We start from the raw sequence: 13,890 nt of genomic DNA, 5'->3' as shown, positions 1-13,890 counted from the left end.
TCGTGAGGGGTCATGTCATCATCACCAGACCTCATGAACACAGGAGGAAAGTGCCTACAGGCATCTTCTTTTCCATCCTAGACCTACACACATCTCTCCTTCCTTCCCTTTATCTTCTTAGTGGGGACTCCAAGTGTTCCAAGAGCCTTGGCTTTTCTGGAACCAACTTCAAGAAGGCTAGTAAGTCAGCTCCATCCCCTCAGCTACTCAAGACGGCCCAAATAGGTGACAGAAAAAAATTTCTAACTCTGAATCTATGTAACCCTGTCTTGATCAGTATGAAGCATGTAGACGGCGCCAAGGTGATATAGTCTGGTGAACACTAGAGAAATATGTCCTCCTCTACCAGCACCCCATCTTCTGGGAACATAGGCTCTTGGATGCATGTGCCTCCACACCTGTAACTGGAGGAGCAGTGTTTGCCATGGCAATCTCCACGGATACATTTTATTCTGAAGTCTTGATGCCTTGCAGTAGATGACCAAGCTCTTGGAAGGCAGTGAACATGACCTCTCTGAGTTCTCTCTGGATCCCTGACTCTGCCCCTTCCCAGTCAGTCTCTCCAAGCAACCCTTGGCTTCTTCAGATGTCACAAAACATTCTCTAGGCACCTGTAGGCGGCGCCTGCACCAGCTTACTCCTTTAGCACATCTCAAGCACATGGGGGAGGGGTGGGATCAGCAATCTGATGCCACTTAGAAAGAGGATCAAACCGTTTCCTAAAAGCCTCTGTTGTATTGTTCTCCATTTAGTGAAGACACAGTTTATTTCAACTGACTTCAGTGCTTTAGTTTATATTATGGCAATCCATAATATGCATACATAATACATAATCATACCTAATATTCTGTCCCTCTGTCTCGGTATGACAGTCAATCTGTCCTTAAAAACAGTATTTACAGAGAAATTCTTGTTAACAGTAACAGCTATGTTCTACAGGACACACACATACATACATTTACACACACACACACACACACATATATATGCATACATACAAACATATAAATAAAATTGTCACTGTCAACTAAAACAGAAAATATATGCAATTAAAAAATAAAGTACCTACCATATGTGAACATTTATTTTTGTACCCAAACCCAAAGTTCAAGTGTTAACAAGTTAAATCTTCAATACAGTGTTGAGAGGTAGGACCCAGGAAAGTTTAAAACAGGAAGGACTCTCCCTCATGGATGGACTAATTATGCTATACACAAGCTCCTGGGAGTGGGCTTTCCCTCTGCAATCCCTATGCAGCATGCAGCCCCAGAGGCACCCACCCAGAGGCAAAGGGACAGAGCCTCCTTCCCTGTGCTTCTGAGTATCTGAAATTAAAAGACAGATTTCAGTTGCTGATATTACGAAGCCGCAGGCCATGCTGTCCTCACGGAGAGATTGACTATACCCACTCAGGGACGCTCTGGCAAGGGCCAGACTTCATTTCTAGGGCACTAATAAGTAAATGTACCAGTTAAATTCCAAAGTCAGAAGTTAGACATTTTTAAATGCATTCACTTGGTCTTTAAGAACAGTATGATGACACATGAATATTGCTTGTGAAAGAGTCTGATGGGGCTGGAGAGACGGCTCAGTAGTTATGAGCACTTGTTGTGCTGGTTCCATAGTGGCTCATGATCATTCATAACTCCAGTTCCAAGGCAACTAACCCCCTTCTTCTGACCTCCTCAGGCATTAGGAACACACATGATGCATATACATTCATATAAACATACATACATTCATACATACATATATACACAATACATACATGCAGCACTCACACATGTAAACAAATCTAAAATTAAAAAACATTGGCTAGGTTTTGTGAAATGATTAGTTCAACACAGAAATCTAATTTAAAAAGCAAGATTCTCAGTGAGTTTCAAGTAATTATGCCTTGACCACAAGTGGGCTTTATTTAAGAATGCATATTCTTATGATTCAAAATCAAATATCTTTAAAGTGAAACTAATAAAAACCAACATGAAAATGTTTTACTTAAAATAGTTACAAGAGGCATGAGGACAGTAAGTCTTTAAAGACAAAAAGTAAGCTTCCAAGCTCAAAAATAAAATCTCGAATCACCATTATGTTTAATAACAAATATTTGACCAACAGATTATAATTGTACAATAAATTAAAAAAGGCTTTCTAATTTTTCTTCTTTACCAAAAACTCATGGGCTGATGAACTAACAATAGGAAGTTAATAATCTTCATTTTAAAAAAGGCACATCCAGGCAAAATAGCTCAGGTGATTGTAAGATGCAGTGTCAAAACTCTGTACATAATCAACTGACTGCAAATAAATTACTCCGGAAAAAACATGCCAGGAGAGTTTTTGAAATGGCAAGCAAACATGAGGACAGTGCCTCTTTGACCACATTGCTTGGTCTCTGACAGCAGGCCAGCAGGATGGTGCAGCAACAGACCGTCTCAGGACTCCAAACTCCCGAAAGGCCCCCACCCCACAGTTCATCCGTCATCTGGTGCCGTCAGAGACTTGATCTCCTCTCTGGTCTTGGTACACACTTTGTAATGGCCGCTTTCCACAGCACTGGGGCAAGTAAGAGGCTCAGTGTGGTCACACTTAGAATAAGGAGGTACACCTGCAACAGATAAATGGGCATGGTCACAGGAGTTCCAGAAGGTAAAGCCTCAGCCCACACATCTCACTAAGCATCAGGAAGTTCTGGTTTTCAGTGAGCACACTGAACCGACGTGCTGAGTATCAGGAGGTACACTGACAACCAGAGGGAATAAGGGGACATTTGCAGTGGGAGAAACTGGGATTTGACCACTGATGGAAATCTGTGGGGAATTCTGAAAAATTCCAGGGTAGCAGCCTAGTTTCTCTGCTAGCCTGAAAGTGACCTGCCAGGGCTCCACACAAGTCAGGAAGACTCAAACTGGACCCACGCTTTCCCCATGACACAGCTGTGCATTGGGTTCAGAGATGCTTCATTCACTCATTAGGGAGGCCTCTACTGTGCTCACACTGCTCACACACAGAGACCACCACTGAACAGTATATGCTCTATAAGCTTCCCTGTCCTGCACTGGGAGCATCTACTGTAGATTCAAGATAACAGCCCATCTTTTATTTTCCTCAGCCTGTTAATTATAATTACTGTAAAAGACAATGGCATCACATCTTCGCTAATATCAAGCATAAAAGACGATAGCAGGATTAACTAGCTATTTGCATCAAGAAATTCAACACCTTAAATGAAAAGGAAGCACACAGGTCTAGCTTCCATGACTCCCATCAAAGGCTTCCTTCCAGGCCAGCTCTGTGTCCCCAAGGCCTGGTATGCCTGGACTCCCAAGCCAGGCACAGTGGGAGTCATGGGGAGTGTTCACTCTGCCAGAAAATGCTTGCACTGAGGCATTTGATGTGCCCCATGGGCCTGTCACACCTGTTAAATTATAGACTCACCTCTCTCGATATGATGCCCGCTCTCCGTGCTCGACTCCCCAGAACAAAGGAGAACTCGCTGACCTGTGCCAGCCCCGCTGATACAATCCACTTGATATACTGGCTGCTCCTTGGCAGGATGAGAGACAAGACCAGCACGGCCAATACAAACTGTAAGAAGAATAGTTTATCAAGTCATTACTCATGACCAAAGGCCAGACAAAATTATGCTCATAATATAGAACCTCGATGGAAACCATCAGTGGCTGCCATTGCTTCTAGTCGTGAATCAAGAAGGAAAGTGCAGACAGAAGCATGCCAAATAGTCAGAAGGCACCAAATAGAGAGAAACTATCTTAAATCCATACAGAATAGGAAGGCAAAATGAAAGGTTTGGATTCACTGACAGAAAATAAGCCTCCCCTATCACATTCAATTTATAACATTAAATATTAAGTGTTCAAGACTGGTTCATTCCATACATGAGATGTTCTCTGGTGAACAGCCTGGAACTGGCAGGCAGCACAGGACTACAACTCACCAGATATTGCTAAACAGGCAGCCACACTGTGACTTAGGCTCCAGTACAGGTCACGAAATAATCTGTGGCCATGAGGATGGACATTTGGAAGTGCCCACTGGATTTCCTGTCTTCTGAAACACACCTCCATCAGGAAGGAGGTATTGGCAGCCCATCAGATTTATCCATAACAAGCCTGAAGACCCCAAAACCTGCAGACCTCAACCTGGCTTGTGCTAATTCCCAACACCTCAGTTCTGAAACACCACATCATCCTAGCATCCAAACCACTGGCCCAGACCTGCCTCCTTGGCTCTGCCAAGGGCATGGATGGGGAGCGTCTCTGCATAGTGGCAACTTGGAGACACAGGTGTCATTGGGGCTCTGCAGGATTTATGCAGTGGCGGCTGGAAACGAGGGCCAACGGGGAGTGCTCTGCTGTGTATTAAGTGACAGAGCAGTGTGGACTCGACCAGCTCTGAGTGCTAAGAGTCAGCCTCATACCTTCATGACAACCACAGACAGGGTGAGGAATACCAGCACAGTCAACTCGTAGATCACAAAGGTGGGGAACACATGAAGCCCTGTGGGAGACAGAGACAGGACACCTTAGAGCACACTCCAGATAGCTTTCAATGGCATATCTACCACTCTGCCATACTAATTAAACTTGATCTTACAGAAGAATTAACCTAAAGCCCAAGTCCTTCTGAATGCTTTAGCAAACAAAACCCTCTCCCTCTGCTAGGGAAAGAGAGAGGTCAGCCCTCCTCCATCAGACCACATCTGCAGAGAATGCAGCAAAATTCCCAGGTAGACACAGGATCTAGTACTCCTTGTAGAATGGGGACTAGGGCACACACAGCTTGTGTGTACATGGCAGCCATAGGAAGGGTCCGGAAAGGTTCCACATCTACACAGTCTCTGTAATTTCTCACTTGGCTCACACAAGGAAGAAACATGGGCACAACTCGCCCTAGGTACTTCTCATTGTCCTTATCCCTCTGGAAAGGGACAGGTGGCTATAGATGGAAACATCTCTGCCCACTCAAAGCTTTGTTATCTTCTCAGGAAAACACCAGTACCTGAAGACCTCCTTCCCCATCAGAAGCTCTTGGCCTGGGAGTCAGCCACTCAGCAGACACCACAGCCTCAGCTCCTACAGACCATGTTTCTGTTTTACTCACAAACATGAAGGTAGAAATGCTCCCTTTCTTTCCTAGACAGCTTCCTCTTCCTGAGACATGGAGATGCTTCCTGAAAGTGGTTCAGACTCTGGTATGTATCTACCAGGCCCTTTAGCCTCTCCAGCTGGACATCCCAGGCCCTTCTGGGGCTCTCTCCCCAACTCTTGGTTCCCTCTGGTGTAGCTCCCCTTTAGGGATCTGTTGTCAGTCATGCCTGGTGGTCAGACTGCTGCCTTAACTTGTCACTGGCTCCTCCCTCTTCCCACCACATTCCTGAATGGTCCTCATGGCCCATTAGGCCCATGACAGGCCCCTGGAGTTCAAATAACATCCTGGCAGAACTCTAGGTTTAAACAGACATACTTTGGGGCTAGAGAGATGGCTCAGCAGTCAAGAGCACTTACTGCTCTTGCAGAGGACCTGAGTTTGGTTCCCAGCACTTACATTAGGTAGCTCATAACCAACTCTAGCTCTGGAGGTTTCTGACATCTCTGACCTCATGAGCACCTGTACTTATGAGCAGATACCAACAAGACATAAATAAAAATAAAGCAAATCAAAATTTAGAAACTCAATTTTACTCCTAGCCTTTAATCCTAGCACTCAAGAGACAGAGACAGGCAGGATCTCCTTGAGTATGAGGCCAGCCTGGTCTACAGACTGAGTTCCAGGACAGCCAGGGCTACAATAAAGAGACCCTGTCTCAAACAAACAAAATATGGATACTCAATGATTCCAGATGACAAGATACGGAGGCAGAGCACACATGAGCCAGGTGAGCTGGGGGAATATGGAAATGCATCAGATAAAACTTGGAGCCTGCCTCAAAGAAGATGGATCATCCTGTGGGAACAGAAGTCCAGAGAGTCGGAACTAGCCAGCTGTCAGCAAGCTCAGTGGGTGTCACAGGGTGAAGCTGGAGTACTGATGAGAGGTGAGAGATGGGTTGAGTTCTGTGTGGATCGTCCTGCACTTGGCTGATGTCTTGTAACCAAAAGCCTACCTAAGAGCACTAAGACTGGTAAAACAGTCTCATTGCAGCCCTTACAGCTGCTAGGCTGACCCAATGTGAACCTCTCCTTCAAGATGGACATAGCTAAGTATAGCCTTTTGTATTACCATGTGAATCTCAGGACTGGCTTTCCAAATCTTAAAGCCTGCACTCAATCTGCAGACCACGGCAGAGCACACGAACCTCCAACAATAACGCATGGACAGGAGAGAGGCCAGGGTGCCCTCTGTCTGGTGCCTGGCTCTAGGATCAGAGCCCATTGCACTCCCACAGTTTGCATGGCGTCCTTAGGGCCCTGTCACTGGGATCAGAAGATGAAGCTTAGGCTCCTGAAGGTCACCTTACATGTCTATACATAGTCTCACCTTTGCACTGATGAAACCTGACAAGCAGCCAGAAAATTCTTGCCTTTTTCTTTTCCTGCCCATTTCTCCTCTTTTAAAATAAGCCTATTTATATGCAGACATAACAGATGATTCTCACATTCTTATCAAAGAGATTGCAGCTTTGAGGGGAGTACCTATGGATGCGAAGAAGATGATGGCCAGGAAGTCACGAATAGGCTCGATGTAAGTCATGATCTCCTCTGTGACCACATGCCCTTGTGAAGAGACCAGTGCTCCAGCCAGGAAGCAGCCAAGCTCCATAGAGACATCCAGCAGCTCTGTGACCTGAGAGTGAGGAATCAGCTTCATTCAGGAACACATGTTATGGCCCAGTCTATTCACTGCCAGAGGGCAGAGGGTACTCTGCCTGACACTCCTCAACCCAACAGTGCACAGCAAGAATGGCTAGTGCCCAAGCACCACTCCACAGATTCAGGTTCCTACATGTGGCCCCAGGAGAGCCCACAAGTGGCCAGAGAGAACACACAAAACAGACTAACACTGGTTGAGTTAAACATAATTGGAGAGAGAAAAAAATTTTTTTTCCAAACAGGGTTTCTCTGTGTATCTATCCTGGAACTTGCTCTGTAGACCAGGCTGGCCTGGAACTCAGAGATCCATCTGCTTCTGCCTCCCAAGTGCTGGGACTAAAGGCATGTGTCACCACTGCCTGGCCACTGTCTATTTTTAAATGAGGATATTTTCCAACCTTTAGTTTTTTACATTTTTAAAAATTTTATATACATTGGTGTTTTGCCTGAATGTATGTCTGTGTGTTGGGTCCCCTAGAACTGTTACAGACAGCTGTGAGTGGCCATGTGGGTGCTGGGAATTAAATCCTGGTCCTTTGGAAGAATAGTCAGTGCTCTTAACTGCAGAATCATCTCTCCAGCCCCTCCAACCTTTACTCTGAATATCTGCATAAGGAGAGAGCCAGACTTCAGCACTAAGACTGTTACTGACCTCAATCCTCACAGAGAGGACAGATAGCCACCAGCAGGCAACTACACTGACAGGGTACAGAGAACGCTCCATTACAGAGAAGATGAGAAACATAAACTAGCGAACCAGCTCAGACAGAGCAGATGGTCATCATGGGCCAGCTCTCTAATTCTTGCCCTGTTATGCACAGAGCTCAAGACTGGCTTCTGGAAGGTCACCTTTGCAGCTGCAAAGGTATTTTGAAACTATAGAAAATAGCAACATTCCAATATAAAAGCCTTTAAAATGAAGTACCACTTACAATGGCATCAAAAACACCATCAAATATCAAGACACAGATGACACAAAATGGCGGGACCTTCATACCCACCACAAGATACCACTGAGGTGCCAAAAGGGCCCAACAGTGAGGATACAGACACTCTGCACCAAGGAGGTGTTGGGACCCCCTCAACTCATGGACAGACTTGGGAATGCCCTTGAGATTTAAACATGCAGGAAAAATGAAAGAGGAAGTTGAAGAAATCACAAGTGAAACTATGATGATCCTGACAGAGAACCAAATTTGGGCCAAGACGATACTGGATGTCAGGCTACAACACAGTATGAGAGCAGGCACGGATTAAGAGGCAAAGCAGCAGCAAATCAAATTAACAACCCCACCCATGTATGAGCAACTCCCCAGATACATTAGTAAAGACATGTGTACACATCAGCCCAGTAGATACACACACAAATATATACATACTCTACCTGCTTGTATTTACAAAAGCACACATGTGCACGTACACCTCATACAACAGGTACAAGAATGAATTCAAACACACGTACATACAAATTCACAGCACAGCTACTTGGATTCTGACAAGGCTACCCTACAAGGCAATGGGCAAAGGCTCTTTCATATGTGTGAGAAACCTCACACCAAGGATGGAATTCATACCCCAGGTGGATTGTAGATCAAAACAAGAAAAGAGGAGCAAGGATACTTGCAAAAGATACCACAGAACATCTTCATGGACCCAGAGTAGCAAACATCTACACAGAATATGGCATCAGGCTGGAAGATGCCACATGATAATTGCTGTCTGATGTCTGTTCAACTTTAGATAAAAATGCCAAGAAGCAGCATTAAGTCCACAGCGATGGACAAAAGACCAGGCCTTTGAAGATGGGGAAGCAGCAGCACCCACAGTGATAGACAATAGACCAGTGCTTATGGGGATGGGGTGGAGAGGAGAGTAGGAGGATGCTCTGCCACTTGTCAGCAGTGATAGCGGCACAGCAGTGTTAGCACCCTGGGATCCACCAAATCACACAGAAGATGTTTAAATGTGAAGGTTATGTTAAATAATTTCATAGCTGCTTATTTTAATGGGGCAAAAACTTGCCAAAAATATCTTTTACATATGAGAAAGAAAATTACCAGTCCCATAGAGAAATAACCAGACCACATTAAGATGCATCCCAGAGCAGATCCCAGGTGTCTTGTATCATGTGAAAGTACAGCAGCCCCAAGGAAATGGGAATCAGAACCCACTGTACATGTGTATGCAAACACACAAAACAGAAGAGCTAAGATAAAAGACGGACGACACCAAGCGTGGGGAGGGTGTGGATGAACCTGGGTCCCATCCATCTCGTCACAGATCAGGCTTTGGGCAAACAAGAATAGCAGTGAAGGTAACCAAGATGTGCATTCCAAGCCCAGCAATTTCACCTCCTTACAAATTAAATCTGGGAGCAAAACCATGGGGGACGACTAACATCAGCTCTCTCACACCATCCCTAACTGGAGCAGCAGCAGCAAGTGCTGTACAAACACCCCAAGTGCAAAAGGCCTGCATGTCCCGCCTAGAACCTGACAGCAGGTGCCCAACAAACAATGTTGAGTGAACAGAGGGAAAAACCAAGTGCCTATGAAGAGCCACGCTGGCTGCTACATCCCTGGGGAAGGCAACACACACCTCACAGACAAGACAACCTTGCCGGCAGTTACTTTCAAAAACAAAATACTCTGGAATGGATAAAACCAGGGGAAATTCTTAGATAAGGAACATTCTTGAAATAATTTTAGTCATCATGAGCGGAAGCTTCCCCAAGGTTATAAAATAACACCGCACCTATAGAAAGAGGTTGCTGACTTACTTTTTAAAACTCTGAAACTTTTCCTCTCAAGATAGATACAGTTTGAAGAGGAATACTTAGGTTCCCCAGGGCAGCATCCTGTCTAGCTCCGTGGCTTGGCCAGACTACCTGCCAGCCTTTCCCAATCCTTAGCGATCACTTCCTTCCTCAATTTCTGAAATTGGTATTTAATAAATACTGTACACATAGATTCACTCAGCCACACACAGCTTGGAAAAATGGCTTTCACTCTGCGTGGCTCCCTGTGCTTTGTGTAGACTAGCAGTTTTACTGTAGGGCAACATTAACTGCTACGGACATAATTTCTATTTATTTATTTAGTATATGTATGCTGATGTGAGTAAATGTGTACTTATGGAGGCCAGAGGTCAACATCAGGTGCCTTATTAAATCTCACTCCCGCTCCCTTTTATTTTTCGTGCATTTTTTTGGACACAGGGTGTGTCACAGAAGTTCAAGCTTACCTGTTCAGCTAGACTGCATCGCAAGCAAGCCCCACTGCGCCTTCTCTCATGGATTACAGAACTAGTCGCTGCCTGGCTTTTTGAGTGGGTGCAGGGGATCCAAGCTCAGGGCCTTGTGCTTTCAAGGCAAACACTTTAACAATAGAACTGTCTCCCCAGCCTGATATACTACAGTTTCTTATCATTCATCCCGAAGGACAATTGCACTGGATTTGCCTATCATAATCCAGATTGCTATGGCCATCCATGAATTTCTGAGTGAATACACACCTTCACTCTCCTGGGGTCAATGCTGAGTGGCATAGCTGCTGAGCAATAGAGTGGCGGTGTGGCAATGCCACTGTAACTATTTAGGGGCAATGCCACTGTTACTATTTAGACTATTTAGTGGCAATGCCACTGTTACTATTTAGACTATTTAGGGATGTCTCTGGGTGTTCCCTGGCTTTCTCATGGGAAGTCTATTTTCTAACACAAATCTGGTTTGTTTTGTTTTTATTTTTATTTCTTTTAAGATTATACCATTTCCCCTCTCCTTCCTTCCCCTAAGCCCTCTACTACCCCTTCCCTTGCTCTCTTTCAAATACATACATAGGTTCTGTTTTTTTTTTTTTTTTTTTTTTTTTTTTTTTAAGGTCTTCTTTATGGCAACGGAAGTCACAGCCAAGTCCATCCTTACCAGAAAGGATAAAAAGTAGTTTGAAACTTGATCTGCTATTTTGACTGTGAAGCTTCACACAGTAATGTACTTATATGCCTTTTCATGAGCACACATCTGCTTCTAAGAATGCAGACTCAAAAAACAAAAGCATGCAGCACTCACACATTGTATTTTCAGAGTGCTTGGTAATGCTAGGTTCAGCCATGACTGGATAAACTGTGTATGAAATAAACACTCCTAACTGTAATGTTTTAGCCACTTCTCAAGTGAAAAGGTAGAGTTATCACAGGCTTTAGTGAGACAGACTGCACACAGGTATTTGAGAGTTACCGTCAACATCAGGAAGATGAAAGCGGATACTCCCAGGATAAGGATTTCTTTGCTGCCTTTGCTTTCCACACGCAGCTTTCGGTGATATGGTCCTATGAGATAAGTCTTTATGATCAGACAGAGAAGAAAAACAGCAGCTAGCGAAAAGAGAATTTGTCCAATCAGAAACAGTATCCGTAGTACTTCCATGACAACGCTAGGAAAAAAAAGAGAGATGGCATTTCACCTCCAAACATATTTCTTTAAAGTCAATTAAAAAAAACCTTAAAATATTTCTCTTTAACATGTTACAAAATAAATGACTGAATCGTACACATTTTTTATTTTTAACTGCTACAATAAAATCTATACATTACATTACTTTAGAAAATGAAGTCATGTAACTCAAAAGTGAATTGTTTTGGGATCTTTGCTTTGTAGTAAGAAGTTTTTGAGGATGTAAAGAGTTTCCACTAGGACTGGGGAGACCAGCAGAGGAGCACATTTGCTCCACAAACATGAAGACCTGAGCTCAAACAACTAACACCCATTTTAAAAAAGGCAGGTGTGGTGGTATGCACCTCTAATGCCAACATTAGGGAGGCAGAGGCAGGGAGTTCCAGGTCAGCCTGTTCTACAAGTGAGTTCCAGGACAGCCAAAATTACATAGCAAGACCCTGCCTCAAACAACAATGACCTTCAAGAGCTGGGTGTGGCTGGCCATGTGCATGCCCACAGCCCCTGTGCTATGGGAGTCAGAAATGGGGGAGGGCTGGGGCTTGCTGGTGCCAGCTTAGCTCCAGGTTTAGTAAGAGGCCTTGTCTGTCATAAAGGACACTTGATATCTTCCTCTGCATGCACACCCTCCCCATGTGCAAGTACACTGCACACACATACATTCATGTACACCACTCACACATATACCATACACAGATGCATGCCATACATTCACATGCACACATAGACACATATGTGTGCATGCACACATATGCATATGCACATACACACACCATCTCAATTGACAGCTTTTTGTTTCTGTAGATGTTATGACAAAACAATAGTCAGAAGGATTTTAATTGTCTACTGGAGATAAACACAGTTTACAAGAATAAGTTATAGCATGTCTGTTCAAGGCAAGATCAAGTTCTCTCTCTCTCTCTCTTCCTCTCCCCCTCCCCCTCTCCCCTCTTCATTCTGCAGGGCTCCCTATATCCTGGCAGGCAGGCATTCCCAGAGGCCAGCTGAACTTGTAATGTAACCAAAAGCTTTTTGGTCAAGTTAATTTTCCCCAGTTGACTCTTCCTTCTATATGGACTAAGCAAGGGCAGGCAGGTTTGGGGCTGTTTGGAGAAACAATGGAAAAAAGGATGGAGGACATCGTAGTGACAATGGCAGGCAAGGACATCCACCATAACACCTTATGCATCATCACAGGGAACAACACATGTGTGCACAGATACACATGTATCCCTGCTTTCCAGAGGTTATCCTCAGCATGTGCACATACTGACACATTTAATTCTATGAATTGCTTTAGAACAGATGAGCTACCACCCCCCTCCATGGTCTCAGTGGAGAGCAGTGAGGCTGTGTAATATTCCAGTCCAAGAGTTGGTATACAGCAAAGCCAGAATCAGCTTGTTGGTGTCACCACAGCTTAAGCTCAGAGACATATGTGACATGAGTTAGGGACACATTGGGGAAGGTTTGGTGTAGCAATACCTTTTTATTTCATTTTTCTTTTTTTTTTTTTTTTTTTTTGTTGTTGTTGTTGCTTATTTTTGACTTTTTGAGACAGGGTTGCTCTGTGTCCCTGGTGGTCCAGGAACTCCCTCAGTAGACCAGGCTGGCCTCAAACTCAGAGATCAGAGCTTTGCCTGCCTCTGCCTCCCGGGTGCTGGGATTAAAGGTGTGGGCCACTCCACCCCACCCCTCCTTATGCAGCAATTCTTTTTTTTATAAACAAATGAATCTGAGTTGGACACTTACCTGGAAGATGTGCTTGCTCCTGCCTGGATGAGCGTTGGCATGACGGCAATGAAGAGCCCCAGCTGCACATCCTGCATCACCAGCATGCCAAGCAGCACTGTGCTGTAGTCGATGTCACCTGCTGGTGACACAGCTGCTCAGAACAAGGTTCAACAGCTCAAAGTACCCAGTCAAAACCCAGGCCCTGGCAACTGTGACTGTTCAGTGGGCAAAGGCAAGACACACCAGCCAGTCAACCCAAATTCAACCTCCAGAACCTATGGCAAGGCGGGAGGGGAGCTGACCCCACAGAGTTGTCTGAGCCCCACAAGCATGCCACAGCACGCACACACACACACACACACACACACACACACACACACACACACACACACTCATATATACACACATGCTCACACACACCCAAACAGTAAAATTAAAAGCAAAAATCTTCATAATTTAATTAAAGACTTCAAAAATCTCTTTGGAGCAGCAGGTGGGACACATTTGTAGTCCTAACTACTGCAAGGTCGAGGCAGAAGGACCTAGCACAAGAGCTTGGAGTCCATCGTGAGCAATATAACAAGGCCTAGCTCAAGACAAATTTTAGAAGGTTTATGACATTTAAAATCAGTGTTTACTCTAAAAGAAAAAATTTGTATTAGTTTTGCTTGAGATGGGGGCAGGTAGGTTTCACTATGTTGCCCAGTCTTGCTCTTAGGCTCAAGCAATCCTCCTGCCTCAGTCTTCCAGGTAGCTGGAACTACAAGTACACACCATTGCCCAAATAACATTTTATAAAGAAAATCACTGCCGGGGCGGTGGTGGGCAGTGGTGGGCAGTGGTGGTGGGCGGTGGTGATGCACTCCTTTAATC

The 13,890-nt window shown here is 44.7% G+C and overlaps 1 protein-coding gene across 1 annotated transcript in view; it reads right to left on the bottom strand.

Moving 5' to 3' along the window:
- Window positions 1–1,876: 1,876 nt before the first annotated feature.
- Window positions 1,877–13,890, bottom strand: part of Tmco3 (transmembrane and coiled-coil domains 3) — a 42,377-nt gene continuing 30,363 nt past the window's right edge. The window contains exons 8-13 of the mRNA XM_051182041.1: window positions 13,036–13,153; window positions 11,068–11,263; window positions 6,657–6,807; window positions 4,442–4,521; window positions 3,439–3,588; window positions 1,877–2,608 (exon numbers count right to left, since the gene is read on the bottom strand). Coding sequence (XP_051037998.1) covers window positions 2,495–2,608; window positions 3,439–3,588; window positions 4,442–4,521; window positions 6,657–6,807; window positions 11,068–11,263; window positions 13,036–13,153 — 809 coding nt within the window. The 3' untranslated portion in view covers window positions 1,877–2,494. The remainder of the gene's footprint in view (window positions 2,609–3,438; window positions 3,589–4,441; window positions 4,522–6,656; window positions 6,808–11,067; window positions 11,264–13,035; window positions 13,154–13,890) is intronic.

This window comes from Phodopus roborovskii, unplaced genomic scaffold (genome assembly GCF_943737965.1).
Source record: "Phodopus roborovskii unplaced genomic scaffold, PHOROB, whole genome shotgun sequence".
Taxonomy (NCBI): Eukaryota; Metazoa; Chordata; class Mammalia; order Rodentia; family Cricetidae; genus Phodopus; species Phodopus roborovskii.
The sequence above is the reverse complement of the archived record's forward strand: the minus strand, read 5'-3'. Positions and strand labels throughout refer to the sequence as shown.